Source organism: Danio rerio, chromosome 10 (genome assembly GCF_049306965.1).
Source record: "Danio rerio strain Tuebingen ecotype United States chromosome 10, GRCz12tu, whole genome shotgun sequence".
NCBI lineage: Eukaryota > Metazoa > Chordata > Actinopteri > Cypriniformes > Danionidae > Danio > Danio rerio.
The window spans coordinates 2212501-2232500 of record NC_133185.1 but is presented as its reverse complement, the minus strand read 5'-3'; the positions used below and the strand labels follow the sequence as shown (position 1 = coordinate 2232500).

The 20000-nt window shown below is 35.3% G+C and overlaps 3 protein-coding genes across 6 annotated transcripts in view; 2 read left to right on the top strand and 1 right to left on the bottom strand.

Annotated features, from left to right (window-relative positions):
* Positions 1 to 1236, bottom strand: part of apc (APC regulator of WNT signaling pathway) — a 65938-nt gene extending 64702 nt beyond the window's left edge. Inside the window, exon 1 of the mRNA XM_017357938.4 lies at positions 1037 to 1236. The gene's annotated coding sequence lies outside the window, so the exon portion shown is untranslated. The remainder of the gene's footprint in view (positions 1 to 1036) is intronic.
* Positions 1 to 20000, top strand: part of LOC141376283 (uncharacterized) — a 778518-nt gene that overhangs the window by 273621 nt on the left and 484897 nt on the right. The gene's annotated exons all lie outside the window — the stretch shown is intronic.
* epb41l4a (erythrocyte membrane protein band 4.1 like 4A) overlaps positions 3171 to 20000 on the top strand; it is an 81567-nt gene continuing 64737 nt past the window's right edge. For 2 of the 4 annotated variants that reach the window (XR_012385788.1, XM_021479106.2), the window contains exon 1: positions 3213 to 3630. Coding sequence is in view for 2 of the 4 variants with exons in the window: in XM_021479106.2 (XP_021334781.1) it covers positions 3532 to 3630 (99 nt within the window). In the remaining 2 variants the exon portion in view is untranslated. Of the gene's footprint in view, positions 3631 to 6884; positions 6897 to 20000 lie in introns of those variants that run through there. The other 2 variants (NM_131223.2, XM_068223722.1) reach the window with 2 other exon arrangements.

Here is a 20000-nt window from a genome sequence, read left to right as displayed (position 1 = left end):
AAATGACTATAATTAAATAAAATATTCTTAAGAATAAAATATGATGTGTTTTTTTGTGGGAAGAGTGTACTTGCATTGTGATGATATTATAATGTTAATCTAGATTGAGGTAAAGTTGATTTAATATTAGCACATTCCTTAATTCAACGTTATCTATATTATCTACTATGCTAATTTGAATATGAAATCACATGTAAAAATTACTTGAAAACAACATTAGCACCATTTATTTGACCGTGAACAATGTTGTACTTGGATATTCATTGGGCGCTAATACAATTTCACCATTTAGAATTTGCAAATAACATGTTTCTGAAATGAAATCTTTGTACCTCATTACGTAGGAAAAAAACAAGTGTTCAGTTGTTTCTACATCTATATTACAAAACTGGCATGCATTTAAGTCATCAATATTGAACTTTAACATTAGAAATTTATTTGCAGGATAAATGTGATTCATAATTTTAAAGTGCACTTCTTTACATTTAGGATTAACAGGATATGAAAGAAATATTTTTCAAATATCATACATATTTTTCCTATCATGAGGAGACAAAATAGAAGCTTTCTTAACAGGTCCTGGAAAGCAATATCCTTTTTATCGAAGTATTATTTGCAAATTCTGTATGGTGAAATCATATTAAGTTAGCAGTCATGGACTTTCAGAGTAAAACAATCTTCACAGTCAATTAAATAGTGCTAATTTCAGCTATTACATGGTATTTCAGACCGAATATTCAAAGTAACATGATAAACAATATAGGAAACATATCACAAGTTGTCACTTTGTTAAAAAAAAATGAACGAATGTGTGAATATAAAACCAACTTTACCCCAATGTTCACAATATCTGTGCTACCGACTCCACAAAACCACGTACAGACACTCGCTTTTCGAAAACACTGCTTGTTTTAACAGCACAACATCTCACAAACTCAACAAAAGCATTATGAGGAGATACTCTGTAATAACCGATGTGTATCTCTGTCGATGAACTCGTTTGTGTAAACAATACTAAAGCTATTTAAAGTCTTACCTGCACAAACATTCGCCTCTCTTCCACTAAACAACAGAGTTTATCGCCCAGACCAAGATAAATCCCGCGATCTCATGTTGTTGGAGCCATGTAAACAGATATTCGTCTGCGTGCTGATTAAATCATTTGTTTGTTTGAAACTTTTTCTTCTTTTGTGTGAGTGATTTTCTGCTCAGCAGCTCCAGTCCCCGCGACGCTTCGCCATGTTGTTAGTGGAGTCAGGATTTGAGCATGCGCAGTGTGCTGTGTGCTCAAGACGACACCTAGAGGAAGGCAAGTGAACTGATTTAATCTCCTCAGTAACCATGCCGTGTTCACTCTGAAAATAAAGTGCAATAATTGATTAATTGAATATTGATATTTTATTATTAAGATATTATTTATTCATTTATTTATTTTCTTTTTGGTTTAGTGCTTTTATTAAGAGTCGCGACAACGGAAAGAACCGCCATTATTTATTTTAAATAATAATAATAATAATAATAATAATAATTATTATTATTATTATTATTATTATTATTATTATTATTATTATTATTATTATCCTTCCGCTTTATTATTATTTATAATCCTCCATTACTGTCCTAAATAAAGGGAGAAAGATTTGTAAAGCTTGCACTGCCTGATGGCATATTAAAATATTACTGTTTTTATATTTAATGTAATATTATTATTAATTAATTAATATTATGAATGTTATTGTTTGATATGTATGCTAAATATTGTTATTTGTTTAATAAGTATTATATATTTAATAATAATATAATAATTTAGCAAATAATTAATTAATCATCCGCCAATACTGCTCTCAATAAAGGGAGAAATATTTTGTAATTTTGCACTGCCTGATGGCATTCAGAATACAATATAACAATTTTGTAAATCATTCAGATAGAAGACTGTTGCTAATTTTTTTTTTACAAAAAAGTGTGCAAAACAGTGTAAAATCAATAACACCATGTTTTCATAAAAATATGTTATTATATTATTCCATGTTTCAATTATGCGTTTATTGGTATATATTTCAATGTTATTATTATTATTATCATTTGTATTATTATTATTATTAGTCATTCGCCAATACTGTCTTCAATAAACGTAGGAAGATTTTAAAATCTTGCACTGCGTGATGGCATATTTAAATATTATTGTTTCTATATTTAAAGTAATATTATTATTTACTTTGGAATATTATTAATAATATTGTTTAATCTTAATGCTGAAAAAATCAATAAAACCCTGTTTTAATAAATACCATTTTATTTAATTATTTTATATTTAAAATATTTTTTTAAGTTTTTATTAGTATATATTTAAATTACTTTAAATTTTGTACAATATTTATATAATATTTCTAATGTTTAATGCAGCCTGTTTAATCATTGCATTTAAATATTAAACAGATTCACCCCAAAAAATGAAAACTGTCATCATTTACTTTCCCTTTAACTAACTTGTTTCAAACCTTTATGACTTTCTTTCTCCTGATGAACACAAATGATTATTTTCTAGAAAGCTGAAAGACTCTAACCATTGAAAAAACAAATACTATGGAAGACAATAGTTACAGGTTTCCAACATTCTTCAAAACGTCTTCTTTCAACAGAAAAAAGAAACTCAAAAATGTTTGTATTAACTTGATGGAGAGTATTAGTGAGTAAATATTTAATTTTAGGTGAACTTTTTATTGAATAGTTTATCATAGCCTGGTATTTAACATAATTTCACTTTAGCATTGCGTATCCAAATTAAGTTGAAATAAATATAAATTGTTATTTTGATGAATATTTATATATGGAGTTTATAAACTATTAGCTCGCCTGTGCGCTAATGCTATGCTAACAGCTTTCAGGTAACGATAATGTAGGCTACTCTTAATTTACAAACGATGAAAAATCAATTTTAACAGCGAATAAGAACATGTTGATTTTAATTATTAACATGTTAAAGTACAAATTAAATTCACTAATTAAAGAATAAATGAATTAAAACGCTGCTAAACAGCTGCGCTACATTTCCAACAGGTGGCAGGAAAGTCTTGGTGTTGACACACTTTGCGCGTCTCTCTCTCTCTCTCTCTCTCTCTCTCTCTCTCTCTCTCTCTGTGTGTGTGTGTGTGTGTGTGTGTGTGTGTGGGAGGAGTCACTCATATGAACACGGGCTGCTTGGCAACACACAGCGTGAATCCCAGTGAAAGCCGCTCGGGGTTTGGGCACATTTTGACGGGACTCTGAAATCAGCCCATCCCGACCCTCACCACAAAGTCATTTACTGTCCCAAAACTGCCATTAATCTTCAGGGACCACTTTCAGACCCGCGACGAGCCTTCCAAACAGACTTTATTTCATCATATGAGTTTAAATGGGACGTTTGGATGGTGCTAAAACACATCAGGTGCACGAAGAATGAGGAGGACAGCAAATAACAAAGGAGGACATGATGGACCGTAGCATCCAGAGCTTTCTGTAGGATATTTCAGCATCCAAAATATAAAGATGAGCTGCTTCTGTTCAGTGCAGGAGGAGTTTTACTGCGAGGTTCTGCTCCTGGACGAGTCCAAGCTGATTTTAACCACCCAGCAGCAGGGAATAAAGGTAAGTTAATCATGCTTTTATGATGAATTATGTCTAATTAGAAAAGTGTTTTGCATTATTTTATATACAGCAGCCTACATGGGTTATTATATAGACATACGAACACAAAAGAACATAGATACAGAGGAGTATCACATTATTTTAGTGACATGTAAATAAGGTAGTGCATACTAAAGTAGATTTTAAGCAATCAGCAACAGAGAATAAAGGTGGAATTTTGACTAATTAGAAAAGGGTTTACTTTCCTATACAGTACAGTACATGCATTATATGAACACAAAAGATATTCACAGTACTATATTAGTCACATAAATAAAATGTTCATCTAATTAAAGTAGATTTACACAAACCAGCAGCAGGGAATAAAGCTAACCATGCTTTTATGAAGATATGTTTCTCAGAAACGTGTTTGCATTCTTATATCTACATGCCAACACAAAATATATGTATATAAATAATAATTCATCTAAATAAAGTACATTTTAACCAATCTGCAGCTGGGAATAAAGGAAATAATGCTTTTATTAGGAGATATTTCTAATTAGAACGGTGTTTGCATTCTTATACCTACATACAAACACAAAAGAACATAGATATTTACAGTAGAGTAGCAGTATGTGTATATATACTAAACAAGTGACTTACTAATCTTATAGTTCATCTATATTAAGTAGATTTTAACCAATCAGCAGAGGGGAATAAAGGTGGAATTATGACTTATTAGAAAAGGGTTTACATTCTTATATTTACAATACAGTAAATGCATTATATACAAACACAAAAGAACATATATATTTGCAATACTATATTAGTCGCATAAATATAATGAAGTTCATCTAATTAAAGAACATTTTATCCAATCAGCAGCTGAAAAATAAAGCTTATCATGCTTTCGTGAACAGACGTTTCTTATTAGAAAGGTGTTTGCATTCTTATATACCCAAACAAACACTAAAGAACATAGATATTTACAGTCGAGTAACATTTTATGTGTATATATACAATAGTTCATCTAAATAAAGTACATTTTAACCAATCTGCAGCTGGGAATAAAGGTAATAATGCTTTATTAGGAGATATTTCTAATTAGAAAGGTGTTTGCATTCTTATATCTACATACAGACATGAAGAAAACATAGATATTTACAGTAGAGCAACATTATGTGTATATATACTATACAAGTGACTTATAAATCCTATAGTTCATCTAATTAAAGTGCAATATCCCTAATCAGCAGCAGGTAATGAAGCTAATCAGGCTTTTATATAGAGATATTTCTAATTAGAAAGGTGTTTGCATCCTTAAATCTACATACAAACAAAAAAGAACATGGATGTTTACAGTAGAGTAGCAGTATGTGTATATATACTAAACAAGTGACTTACTAAACTTATAGTTAAGTAGATCTTAACCAGTCAGCAGAGGCGAATAAAGGTGGAATTATGACTTATTAGAAAAGGGTTTACATTCTTATATTTACAATACAGTAAATGCATTATATACGAACACAAAAGAACATATATATTTACAGTACTATATTAGTCGCATAAATATAATGAAGTTCATCTAATTAAAGAAAATTTTATCCAATCAGCAGCTGAAAAATAAAGCTTATCATGCTGTTGTGAAGAGATGTTTCTAATTAGAAAGGTGTTTGCATTCTTATATACCCAAACAAACACTAAAGAACATAGATATTTACAGTCGAGTAACATTTTATGTGTATATATACAATAGTTCATCTAAATAAAGTACATTTTAACCAATCTGCAGCTGGGAATAAAGGTAATAATGCTTTTATTAGGAGATATTTGTAATTAGAAAGGTCTTTGCATTCTTATATCTACATACAGACATGAAGAAAACATAGATATTTACAGTAGAGCAACATTATGTGTGTATATACTATACAAGTGACTTATAAATCCTATAGTTCATCTAATTAAAGTGCAATATCCCTAATCAGCAGCAGGTAATGAAGCTAATCAGGCTTTTATATAGAGATATTTCTAATTAGAAAGGTGTTTGCATCCTTAAATCTACATACAAACAAAAAAGAACATGGATATTTACAGTAGAGTAGCAGTATGTGTATATATACTAAACAAGTGACTTACTAAACTTATAGTTAAGTAGATCTTAACCAGTCAGCAGAGGCGAATAAAGGTGGAATTATGACTTATTAGAAAAGGGTTTACATTCTTATATATACAATACAGTAAATGCATTATATACGAACACAAAAGAACATATATATTTACAGTACTATATTAGTCGCATAAATATAATGAAGTTCATCTAATTAAAGAACATTTTATCCAATCAGCAGCTGAAAAATAAAGCTTATCATGCTTTTGTGAAGAGATGTTTCTAATTAGAAAGGTGTTTGCATTCTTATATACCCAAACAAACACAAAAGAACATAGATATTTACAGTCGAGTAACATTTTATGTGTATATATACAATAGTTCATCTAAATAAAGTACATTTTAACCAATCTGCAGCTGGGAATAAAGGTAATAATGCTTTATTAGGAGATATTTGTAATTAGAAAGGTCTTTGCATTCTTATATATACAAACCAACACAAAAGAACAAAGATATTTACAGTAGAGTAACAGTATATGTACTATACAAGTGAAGTATTAATCCTATAGTTCATCTAATTAAAGTGCAATATACCTAATCAGCAGCAGGTAATGAAGCTAATCATGCTTTTATATAGAGATATTTCTAATTAGAAAGGTGTTTGCATCCTTATATCTACATAAAACACAAAAGAACATGGATATTTACAGTAGAGTAGCAGTATGTGTATATATATATACTAAACAAGTGACTTACTAATCTTATAGTTCATCTAAATGAAGTAGATTTTGACCAATCCGCAGCTGGGAATAAAGGTGGAATTATGACTAATTAGAAAAGGGTTTACATTCTTATATTTACAATACAGTAAATGCATTATATACAAACACAAAAGAACATATATATTTGCAGTACTATATTAGTCACATAAATATAATGAAGTTCATCTAATTAAAGAACATTTTATCCAATCAGCAGCTGAAAAATAAAGCTTATCATGCTTTTGTGAAGAGATGTTTCTAATTAGAAAGGTGTTTGCATTCTAATATCTATATACAAAAACAAACAAACGTAGATAATTACAATAGATTAACATTTTATGCACTATACAAGTGACATAAATCCTATGTTCATGTAATTAAAGTAGAATGTAACCAATCAGCAGCAGGGAATAAAGCTAATCATGCTTTTATGAGGAGATATTTCTAATTAGAAAGGTGTTTGCATCCTTATATCCTTATATACAAACGAAGGTATTTAAAGTAGAGTAACATTTTATATACAATAGTTCATCTAAATAAAGTAGATTTTAACCAGTCAGCAGCTGGGAATAAAGATAATCATGCTTTTATTTGGAGATATATCTAATTAGAAAGGTGTTTGCATTCTTATATACACATACAAACACAAAAAGATATTTACACTAGAGTAACATTTTATATATATATATATATATATATATATATATATATATATATATATATATATATATATATATATATATATATACAAGTGATGTATAAATCCTATAGTCCATCTGATTCCAATCAGCAGCAAGGAATAAAGCTAATTATGCTTTTTGAGGTATTATTTCTACTTAAAAAGGTGTTCAAACTCTTATATCTACATATGAACACGAAATAATGTATATATGTACAGTAGATATAGTATGGTATGATCCCAGCAAACAATTCTGTGTTTAATAGACGTCTAATAGACAGCTTGGCTAAAACAAGGTTAAACTTGAGCTGTCAGTTAAAACGAATGGACATCTAAGAATAGCCCGAAACTAGACTAGTGGTCAAATAGACAGATAAGACAAACTTTATAAGTGTAGTCATTCATTTAAGTTTATTTGATGAATAGACTAGTTTTGGCCTGTTCTTAGACATCTATTAGATTTTCACTGACAGCCAAGATGACTATGTTTAGACGTCTATTAGACATCTTTTAAAAACAAAAAATGCTCGCTGGAATAGTATATAGTAGTAATATCATACTATATAAGTGACATATAAACAGTTAATCTAATTAAATCAAATTTTAACCAGTCAGCAGAAGGGGATAAAGGCAATCATGCTTTAATAAGAAGATATTTCTAATTAGAAAGCTGTTTGCATTCCTATATACATGTATGAACACAAAATAACGTAGATATTTACAGTAGGTCATACTATAGTATGTTATGACAGTATACAGTAGCATTGTCAAGCTATAAAAGTGACATATAAACATAGTTCATCTAATTAAAGTACATTTTAACCAGTCAGCAGAAGGGAATAAAGCTAATCATGCTTTAATGAGGAATTACTTCTAATTTAAAAAGATAAAGGGTTTGCTTTCTTACACATGAACACAAATGAATGTAGATATTTAGAGTAGAATATTATCATCATAGGAAACGAGTAACATATAAATGTAGTTTAATATCATTAAAGTAGTTCCCGAAGGCACATGGGGTGGATTTAGATGCTGTTGGCGAGCTGTGTCTATATTTAATGTCTGCTCATATCGTGGAGGTCCACACCCTGAACCCATGAGCTCAGCACACTGTTAACCAGATTACAGTAACCAGATGATCTGGTTAAACACAATGAGAACAGCCTAATTATACAGCTAAGCTCATTCAGCAGAGACCGCAGTGCTTTCAGTGGAAGAAATGCTGAAATCTAATAATATTAAATGGACAGTTCACTCAAAATTGACTTTTTTATTTGCTCACCCTTTACTTGTTTGAGTTTCTTTCTTCTGTTGAACACGAGAGAAGATATTTTGAAGGAAGCTGAAAGCCTGTAATGGAAGTCAATGGTTACAGGTTACTGTATTGTGAGTTCAATAGAAGAAAGAAACAAACTCACAAAGGTTGAGGTTAGGGTTAGGGCTTGGTAAATAGTCTGAATAGAATAAATAGTGTGTTTATTTTTACATGAACTATCCCTGTAGTTTTAAAGGGCACCTATGGTGAAAAATCTACTTTTCAAGCTATTTGGACAGACATGTGTGTATATATAGTGTATAGACGGTCATATTGGGGTGATATAAACACACACAGTCCTTGTTTTTTTCAATTTAACAACATAAAAACGGTAAAAATGAGAAGACTCGCGCTGCCGCCTTTGCTTCCCTCCTGAACTTGAAAATATAATTGGCAGAATCGTAGAAATGCTGGATTAAGATCGTCTAGGGCAGAGGTGTCAAACTCAATTCCTGGAGGGCCGAAGCCCTGCACAGTTTAGTTCCAACCCTGCTCCAACACACTTACCTGTAGGTTTCAAACAAGCCTGAAGGACTCAATTAGTTTGATCAGGTGTGTTTAATTAGGGTTGGAACTAAACTGTGCAGAGCTGCGGCCCTCCAGGAATTGAGTTTGACACCTGTGGTCTAGGGGGTCGAATCGAGATTGCGATCTTTTTTCGCTTAATTGTGCAGCTTACAATACTGTACTGTAAAATACATGACTACAGAAACAACTGAGAAGGGGTTTTGCTTATTTTTCAAGGCTGGCATTTACATGTGTGCTAAAACATGCTAAAAAATTGATGATAGTGTATATTTTTGCTCAAACAAATGGGCACATGGATAAAAAGTAAAAGGCTGTATTGTACTTGTTTGTCATGCGTTGTGTTTGTCTGCACAGAGTAACATCAGATATCACGTTGCGTGTTTGCTATAAATTGTTAATGGCTGGCGGAGCCGGAGGATCTTTGCCTCGTCTTTACTGGACAGTACATCAGAAATCTAAAGCAGCATTTAGGGTGCTTTCACATCTGTAGTTCGCTTCATTTGGTCCGCACCAAAGGTAATAAATGATACATTGTTGCATTTTCTGCCGTCTTTGGGTCGTTTTCACACCACGCTGCTGGCTTTGGTCCGAACCATAGAAACGAACCAAAATGCAGTCATCTGACAAAATCCACATCTCTCATTGGCCAGATGTTGTTGAACATATTTCCTAAACTGCTTATAGATTGGTCAGAATTCATGTGCGGGAAAATGCCAGTGAACTCCCGCAGGTAAACAAAACCTTTTACTCTGGAGGGACGACTGCGCTGGCTGACTGTATCCCTGCTTTAGACAAACTATACATTACGAAAATGAAGCGCGGCCGCAGCTGGAAAACAGTGTAATGCATCGCTCGTCACTTCAGGAGGAGACGTCAATTAATTTAGCTAAACTGCCACATGCTCATCTTGCGGAAATACTACCAACAATCCATCAGGTAATGTTTTCCCTCTCTCTCTCTCTCTCTCTCTCTCTCTCTCTGTTGGTAAAGCGCTGTCAACAAATATTTTCCTCCATTACCCATAATGCACAGCACATCGGCCTACGGCAGCTGAATTAGTCCAAAACGTGCAGTACTTTTTGTGGTTGGACCTGTTTTAGTACGGATCATATTTTCACCACAAACGAACCGCTCCAGGGTTCGTTTGAAAGCGTACTGAGACCACCTCTTCAAGCAGGTCTCGGTACGCTTATTTGGTCCGCTTTTGGTGCGCACTCGAGTACGATTGGTGCATTCACACCTGCCCAAACGAACCGCACCAAAAGGGGAAACGAACTCTAGTGCGATTTAATCGAACTAAATAAGGCAGGTGTGAAAGCACCCTTAAACTCTCTTGTTGACTTGCAGAACAAAAAAGACCATTTCAACAGCAGAAATAAAAACCCTAAACAATGTTTTTTCATCTTGAAGTTTGCTGACTTTTTCAAAAAGTTCACGCCAACTCATCCAGCACATTTTTTACGCAGCGGATGCCCTTCCAGCCACAACCCATCTCTGGGAAAGATTCATGTTTTTGGCATTTTGGCACCTTGATCTTTCTTTCAACAACTTTTAACCTTAAGAAATGAGAAGAAAGTGACTTCATGAACATTTTTAATAGTTTAAAGTGCTATATTGTCTGAGTTGGTGTTGTATATTATGCTGGAAAAACCTTGTAATAAACTGCTCCTACATTTTACAGGTACTTATTACTCTTTATATTATTCCTTATCCATTATACCAGTGGTTCTCAAACCTTTTTCATCAAGTACCACCTCAGAAAAAAAATAGTCTCTCTAAGTACCACCAAAAATGAGCAGTATTGAAATACAGAGGCGTAGTAGGCCCAGTAAAGCAGCTACAACTCTTCACAGTTAAAAAAAACGTTGCAGATTACCTCAGAAATATAGGCTATATGTCATATATGGCATATTATATACATCATTTTTGATAAATTGTGAAATGTGTGTAGCATGTACTTGACATATTTCATTCCTCTGCGTACCACTAGAAGGAAGCCTACGTACCACTAGTGGTACACGTACCACAGTTTGAGAACCACTGCATAATACTATTCCAAACTACTAAAATGTCAAAAAAGTCACTTTGTTAAACTGTAGAGTTGAATGTTCAACATCAAACGTAGACATAGCAGAGATTAACATCCCATAATGCAATTCACAACAAATAAATGCAAAACACAAAATACAGAGACGGTTAATTGACAGATATTTCACACAGTGTACAAGTATGTATGTGTGTGTGTGTGTGTGTGTGTGTGTGTGTGTGTGTGTGTGTCTGCAGTGTAATGGTGGTGGGTTTTTTCAGTCGCCAGCATCAGACAAAGGCACAGGATCAGATGAGCTGATTTCCTCCGGCTGGATTTGAGGTGACTAATGCCAGCTCTGGATCGAATCCCTCAATGTTGCATTTAATGGGTTTTCAAAATGAGCTCAGCGTTACCAAAACCGGGAGTGCTTTATTTGACATATATTCACTTTACAAACACATTAATAACGACGAGGAGCCTAATCTGCTAATTATGCAGCCCAGATGTGGATGAAAATATATTGACTGTTTTTGCTGATGTGTCTGACCTTATAAGCCCATTATCTGGTGCTCATCTCGTAATGACAATGTGGCACCAGAGACGGAAATAAACAGCAGACTAGGACGTGTGATGCATTCGAAGCGCACCGATTGGTTTGCATCAGGTAGAAAACAGGCAGTGCATTTGGGATGGGGGGGTGAGGTTGCAGCTGTATGAGATCCTGAAGTTTACATTCATATAATTATTAATCAAACACTGCTAATACTAATAAACAATCAAGATGTTGAATTTAAATAGTTTTTGTCTTGTGTTTTACATTTGAATAGCGAAAACTACAAGTTTCAGTCTTTTAAATGCAATTAATCACGTTTAATTAAAAAAAAGTGTGATTAATTCGTTATTTTTTTTAATTGATTGACAGCACTAATATATATATATATATACACACACACACACACATACACACTCTGGCCACTTTATTAGGTACACCTGTCCAACTGCTCGTTAATGCAAATTTCTTATTAGCCAATCGCATTTAGGCACGTAGACATGTTCAATACGATTTGCTGCAGTTCAAACCGATGGGCTAGTCCCTTTATTAGTCCCTTCAGCTTAGTCCCTTTATTAATCTAGGGTCGCCACAGCAGAATGAACTGCCAACTTATCCAGCATATGTTTTATGCTGCGGATGCCCTTCCAGCTGCAATCATCCACACACACTCATTCACCCTCATACACTACGGACAATAATACCCAATTCACCTGTACCGCATGTCTTTGGACTTGTGGGGGAAACCGGAGCACCCGGAGGAAACCCACGCTAACACAGGGAGAACATGCAAACTCCACACAGAAACGCCAACTGAGCCAGCCGAGGCTCGATCCAGCGACCTTCTTGCTGCGAGGCGATTGTGCTACCCACTGCGCCACCATCTTTGCTTAATGAAAATATTAATTTCTTTAAAGAAAAACACTCCACAAGATGCTAACGGTCTAATCTGATTCAATGAGCTATGCTAAGCTAAGCTAAGCTAAAAGTGCTCCCGCCAGACCTGGAGATCGACTAAACAGATTCAGAAATTGTAAAACTCAAAGCTCCCGTTTACACTGCCAGTTAAATGTGACCCAATTCAGATTCTTCGCTCATATGTGACACAGATCAGATCTGTTCTATGGCCGTGTAAACATTAAATAAAACACATGCATTCAAATGTTTAGAAATGTTTTTTAGGCCTCCGTCATATGTTGAAATAAACCAGATCGACCAGTCGACAATGCAACTAATATGTAAACAGGCAAATTGAGGCGTTCCATTTTGTACGTCATTAAACTTACAACAATGTGGTGCTTCTCCGCGGTTTAACGACAGAGAAGGAAGAGTGTGTGTGGAGACACTGACGCGATAAACAATAGGAACCACGGAGAAGGAAAGTGGTCAGTCGCCACAATTTGCTCCCAACAGACCTGAGATCTCTCATAACCACAAATACCAATGAATGGTGGAGGACACCATATATAAACCACAGTCGCAAGCTGCAATGACGGCCCTTTCCCTCCTCCTCCACCTCAAAATCATGTTAAAGTTGGGGGGAACTTCACATATTTCGCTGAGCTAAAAGCAAGACGATTTCTTCCATCGTGGCTAGTGTGGCGCAGGTGCCAGAACCCGCCTTTACGCATGCCCGACGTCATAAATTGTTTGGCAAGTGTACACACATGAATCAGATATTCATTCATTCATTCATTTTCTTCTCGGCTTAGTCCCTTTATTAATCCAGGGTCGCCACAGCGGAATGAACCGCCAACTTATCCAGCAAGTTTTTACACAGCGGATGCCCTTCCAGCTGCAACCCATGTCTGGGAAACATCCACACACACAAATTCACACACACACACTCATACACTACGGACAATTTAGCCTACACAATTCACCTGTACCGCATGTCTTTGGACTGTGGGGGAAACCGGAGCACCCGGAGGAAACCCACGCGAAGGCAGGGAGAACATGCAAACTCCACACAGAAACGCCAACTGAGCTGAGGTTCGACCCAGCTACCTTCTTGCTGTGAAGCGACAGCACTTGAAACAGATATGGGTCACTAATAAAAGAACGTGTAAACAGACAGGCAAGTAAATCAGATATAGGCAACAAATCGGCATCAAGCGGGTCTAAGGGAGCTAAATGAGCCTATTTCCAAATAAAAAGGGAGTGTTCCTTTGCATAAAATTATACTGACCACAAAACTGTTGCCTCATTTAGGTATTGGTATTGGGTGGATTATATGTGTTGATATGTTCCTGTGTGTACATGCACAGTGGTGTGTGTGTGTGTGTGTGTGTGGTCCTGGTCTTCATCACGTTGTGGGATCCAAATGTCTCCACAATTGCAGTAATTTGGGGACGATTGTTTTTGTCCCCTCAAGGAAACAGCTCATGAATCATCCAAAATTAAGCATTTTAAAAATATAAAGCTGCAGATTGTTTCCTGTGAGGGTTGGATTTAGGGGTTGGTGTGTGTGTGTGTGTGTGTGTGTGTGTGTGTGTGTGTGTGTGTGTGTGTGTGTGTGTGTGTGTGTTGGTTTGTTGGAGACAGGCACGGGCAGACTCCAAACGTGAACTCTGAAACCCCAGAGATGTTTTATTGGTTCTGCCAACGTCTTATTCAACAAAGGAATTCACTTACTCTGTTTGACGCTGCCATGGTGACTTTCTGCAAACTGTCGAATTAAAGTACAATTAAATGCTTTTTTTTAATTGAGGGCAGTGTGGCTAATTATAACATATCACTTTTATTAAGTGTTTAAAGTTCAAAACAAACCCAAGGTATTGCATATGATACTTTTTTTATTCAAATAAAGCGTGCCAAAGGAAAGTCCATCGTGTCCCTTGAGCCTGTCATACGACATTCCAGTGAGAAATCACATCTCACAGGTAATTATTAGCTGGAAGCAGTCATTAAAGACGATTAGTATCAACATGCTGGTTTGACATCTCATCGGGGCTAAAAAAATATTTCTTTTAGGAATTAAAACTTGCCTTCATGTGCTTTGTGTTGAGACTCATGAATGGATAAATGTTTCAAGTGGATTGTGGGTAGGCTGATTTGTTGCGATCTGCTTTTGATTTGCCACCAGTCAGGCCTAACACAATATGTGCGTGCAAAACCCCTCTTAAACAGATGCGGATTATCTGTAATTTACAGTTTACACGTTTGCACTTGAGAGATGCCTTTATTCAAAGCATCTTCAAGCTGTATCAGCTCCTGGGTCTAAGCGGAAAGGGGTTTGAGGGCATCCAAACGATGTAAGCGTCATTTGTCAATGCACCGCTTAACTTATGTGCAAAAATAAGGACTATTATGCACTTTTGCCATGATTTATATGTAGGGTTGGGTATCATTGAAGCTACACGCTTAAAAAAAAGTTAAACTGAAATGCAAAAGAGTTATTGGTTGCACCCAGGATGCGCAATGAATCTATTGTGGTGCGTTCTATCAATTCGATGTTTGTGAACCAACTGAAGATGCTTTGTCATGCTGGTCATGACAAGCTACTTTTAACATATTTATTCATTGCAATGATTACACTATTCTTTGCCATCGTTTTTACCACATGTAGCCTTTTAAGCATGTCACAGTCCATCTGTAAGTAAATGATGGCATCTTTAAATCCTCTTAGAATCCACAAAATTCACCCGATGTTGCCCAAAATTGGTGCATAAAAGCAAAAACCATCTCTGTGTTTTATATCGGTAGTGTTTGTGTTTGAGCTGAAGCCAGAGGATTGAACTGGCATTTGAAGGAGCGAGCATTTTCTACAACAGTGTTTCTCAACTGGGTCGCGACCCAAAAGTGGGTCGCGGCAACATTTTCAGTGGGTCATTTTGAGTGTGTGGTAAAAAAAACAACAACAAAAGTTAAATGTTTTACTTATTTTGCTTATACTAGACTTTTATTTTGAAATGCGTGCGCGACAACCCTATTGTTTGACATCTGGAATTTCATTTAATTATAGCAACAAATATGTCGAAGCCCAAGTATGACCCGAACATGTAAAGTATGGATATATATATATATATATATATATATTGACGACAAATAAGACTTAAAGCCTCAGTGTCATATGTAGTGAGGTGCTCTCTGAAGACAGCATGAAACCTAAATAAAACAACATTTAGAAACCAGAAAACATGTTTTATTAACAGTTTATTATTAACAGTATTTGTCAATTTTACTTTGTAATATTTCTATTATTTGATCCATTTTGTTAAATGACAGCAATAAAATAGTGTTTATTTGTAAGTCTTGGTGAATGTCTTATTTATCTGTCACTACTTGTGTATTTTAACAAATAAATACAAATGAAGTATAATTCCCAAAACTGTATTATAGTTCCCAAAATTTGGGTCGTGGCTTGATGACCATGTAAAAATTTGGGTCCCATGGCCAAACCAGTTGAGAACCCCTGTTCTACAACACAATAACCATCAGCGACACGCAGCCTAAGGATAATACAAGCTCAGATTGAAATGATATTGTTGACGTCTCACTAGAAAACTTTGTGGCCAATCGAAAGCGGCATGCATATTAATGAGCCTGAGTGTGACATAACAGTTTGTTTTGTTCCAACTGGCCTGTTTTACAATGAGATTTCACACTTATGAGATTTACATGAGAGAAAGTAAACAAAGGGTGTTTGATTTATCCATACTGAACTCCTATCATCAAGCTTTGCATTTATATACAGATTTTTATTCTATGACACCTTTAAATCCACTTAGAATCCACTAAATTCACCCAATGTAACCCAAAATTGATGCATAAAAGCAAAAACCATCTCTGTGTTGTGTTTCTGAAGTGTTTGTGTGAGCTGAAGCCAGAGGATTGAACTGGCATTTGAAGGAGCGAGCATTTTCTGCTGCACAAAACGCTTTGGTGGACACGCAGCATAAGGATAATACAAGCTCAGATTCAAATGAAATTGTTGTCAACTCACTATAAAACTTGTGGCCAATCAAAAACAAAATGAATATCAATGATTCTGTTTGTGATGTAACAGGTTTTATTTCTGTCTGATTGGCCTGTTTTTAGTGGGATTTTACGCTCATGAGATTTACATGAGGACAAGTGAACAAGGAAGTTTGAGGTTTCCATACTCAACTCTTATCATTCAGCTCTGCATATATAGCCAGATTTGTATTCTATGGCACTTTTAAATCCTCTTAAAATCCACTAAATTCACCCGACGTTAAATGAGAGGGAGTAAACAATGCGGTTTGAGTTTTGCGGCATGTCATTTCCATACTGATTTTTTTTATTTTATTGAGCGATTATATCCAGATTTTCATTCTTTAGCATCTGTAAATCCACTTAGAATCCAGAAAATTCACCCGATGTTGCCCAAAATTGGTGCATAAAAGCAAAAACCATCAGTGTGTTGTGTGTCAGCTCTGTTTGTGTGTGAGCTGAAGCCAGAGGATTGAACTGGCATTTGAAGGAGCCAGAAAAGAACTCAGGAATAATCTCCGCATCGCTGACTTTCTTTAGTTTCATTGAGGGTCATAATCTCTCCTGTCAAACGCAGAATCAACACTGATCTCTTTGTTTTTCCTGCCGACACATTCCTTGTAGATTCAGCACAGAAATGCCCTTAAACAAACCGCCGTCAGTAATCAGAGCAATAATTATTCATTGTTTTCATCAACAGATTCCTTGAGAATTCTGAGAAGTCAAAAATAATCCGGTTGATATGTCGTTCTTTTAAATGTTTAATCTTTAATCAGGTTTATTTCACATCACGAGCAGTTATTCTGAGGAGGAGATCATGGGTGAAACGAGCTGCATCAGTGTTTAGTTTAGTGCCGAATGCTTGTCTTCAACAAAGCCTTTCAGAAACACTCGTCTGTCATAAAGACGAAATTCCCAATGACAGCCAGGCGTGTTTTTCAACAAGCCTCATGCATATGAATTATTACTGATCCTGAAGTCTAATTTTAAATCCGTCTGCCGCGCAAAACTTTCCCAAAGCGCAGAGATCCACAGAGACGTGAGTTTCTGGGTTTTGGTTCCAAGAGAAACATCGAATATTCAGTTTCTTGACAGAATCACAAAGTCAGATCCAGTATTTGGAAGCAAAAAAAAAAAGTCTTTTATTTCATTATTAAAGAACTAAGAAATGTTCTTCTCGGTTGTCTTTGTAGCTCGCATGTAGCACATAAGTGTGGTTTATTTATAAACTAATTTCAAGAGGAGGGGCGAGGCAGTGGCCTCACAGCAAGAAGGTCGCTGGGTCGCTGGTTCGAACCTCGGCTCAGTTGGCGTTTCTGTGTGGAGTTTGCATGTTCTCCCTGCCTTCGCGTGGGTTTCCTCCGGGTGCTCCGGTTTCCCCCACAGTCCAAAGACATGCGGTACAGGTGAATTGGGTTGGCTAAATTGTCCGTAGTGTATGAGAGTGTGTGTGAATGTGTGTGTGGATGTTTTCCAGAGATGGGTTGCGGCTGGAAGGGCATCCGCTGCGTAAAAACTTGCTGGATAAGTTGGCGGTTCATTCCGCTGTGGCGACCCCGGATTAATAAAGGGACAAAGCCGACAAGAAAATGATTGAATGAACAGCAAGAAGATATTTTAGGTTTTCAGCATTTTTCTAAATATCTTATTTTTGTGCCCATCAAATAAAAAAATTAAGATATTTTGAAGAAAGTTGAAAACCTGTAACCATTAACTTTCATAGTAGGGAAAACAAATGCGATGGAAGTCAATGGTTACAGGTTTCCAGCATTTTTCAAAATATTTTTTATTTGTGTTCATCAGATAAAAAAAAAGATATTTTGAAGAAAGTTGAAAACCTGTAACCATCCACTCCCATTCAATCATTCATTTTCTTGTCAGCTCAGCGCCACTGCTTCGCCCCATTGACTTCCATATTAGGAAAAACAAATGCATTGGAAGTCAACGGTTACAGGTTTTCATCATTTTTCAAAATATCTTCTATTTGTGTTTATCAGATAAAAAAATACGATATTTTGAAGAAAGTTTAAATCCTGTAACCATTAATTTCCATAGTAGGGAAAACAAATGCGATGGAAGTCAATGGTTACAGGTTTCCAGCATTTTTCAAAATATTTTTTATTTGTGTTCATCAGATTAAAAAAAGATATTTTGAAGAAAGTTGAAAACCTGTAACCATCGACTTCCATTCATTCATTAATTTTCTTGTCAGCTCAGCGCCACTGCTTCGCCCCATTGACTTCCATATTAGGAAAAACAAATGCATTGGAAGTCAATGGTTACAGGTTTTCATCATTTTTCAAAATATCTTCTATTTGTGTTTATCAGATAAAAAAATACGATATTTTGAAGGAAGTTGAAATCCTGTAACCATTAATTTCCATAGTAGGGAAAACAAATGCTATGAAAGTGAATGGTTACAGGTTTTCAACATTGTTCTAATTATCTTCTTTTTGTGTTTATCAGATAAAACGGGAGATATTTTAAAGAAAGTTTAAAAACCTGTAACCATTGACTTCCATAGTAGGGAAATCAAATGCTATGAAAGTGAATGGTTACAGGTTTTCAGCATTTTTCAAAATATCTTCTTTTTGTGATCATTAGAAAAAGTAAGATGTTTTGGAAGAAAGCTAAAAAAAAACTGTAACCATTGACTTCCATAATACAGAAAACAAATGCTATGGACATTAATAGTTTCAGGTGTCCAGCATTTTTTTTAAATCTTCTTTTGTGTTCATCAGATTAAAATAAAAAGATATTTTGAAGAAAGCTGAAAATCTATAATCACTGACGTTTATAGTAGGCAAAACAAACACTGTGGAAGTCATGGTTACAGGTTTTCAGCATTTTTCAAAATATCTTCTTTTTGTGTTCATCAGAATAAAGTAATACGGTTTGGAACAAGAGAAGGATGAGTGAATAGTGACAGTCGTTTCCTTGTTTGTGAACTATCCCTTTAACAATGCCGCATGACTGACGGCTGCTGGTGTTCTGTTGTGAGTCTGTGTCGCATCTTTGTCTTTATTTCTGAGTAACCATGGAAACGGGGCGGCTCTGAGTCGGATGGGGGTTTCAGACATCTGGACCGTTTCCAGCAGAAAGAGGAGGAGAAGTGGCTTTTCTGCTGCGCGTTCAGTCATTAAACGTCCCGCAGAGACTGAGCAGATAACCTGACCATCACCACAGCGCTTAACACAGCTCGCAGATGAGGGAGATGTGCTTTTTTGTCATTCTCCTTATACTATAGATCATTTTATGGACTTTCTTCAATAAATTAAATAAGGAACGACATACACTTACCGGCCACTTTATTAGGTACACCTGACTAGTATCAGGTTGGACCCCATTTTGCCTTCAGAACTTCCTTAATGCTTCATGGCAGAGATTCAACAAGCTACTGGAAATATTCCTCAGAGATTTTGCTCCTTATTGACATGATAGCATCACACAGTTGCTGCAGATT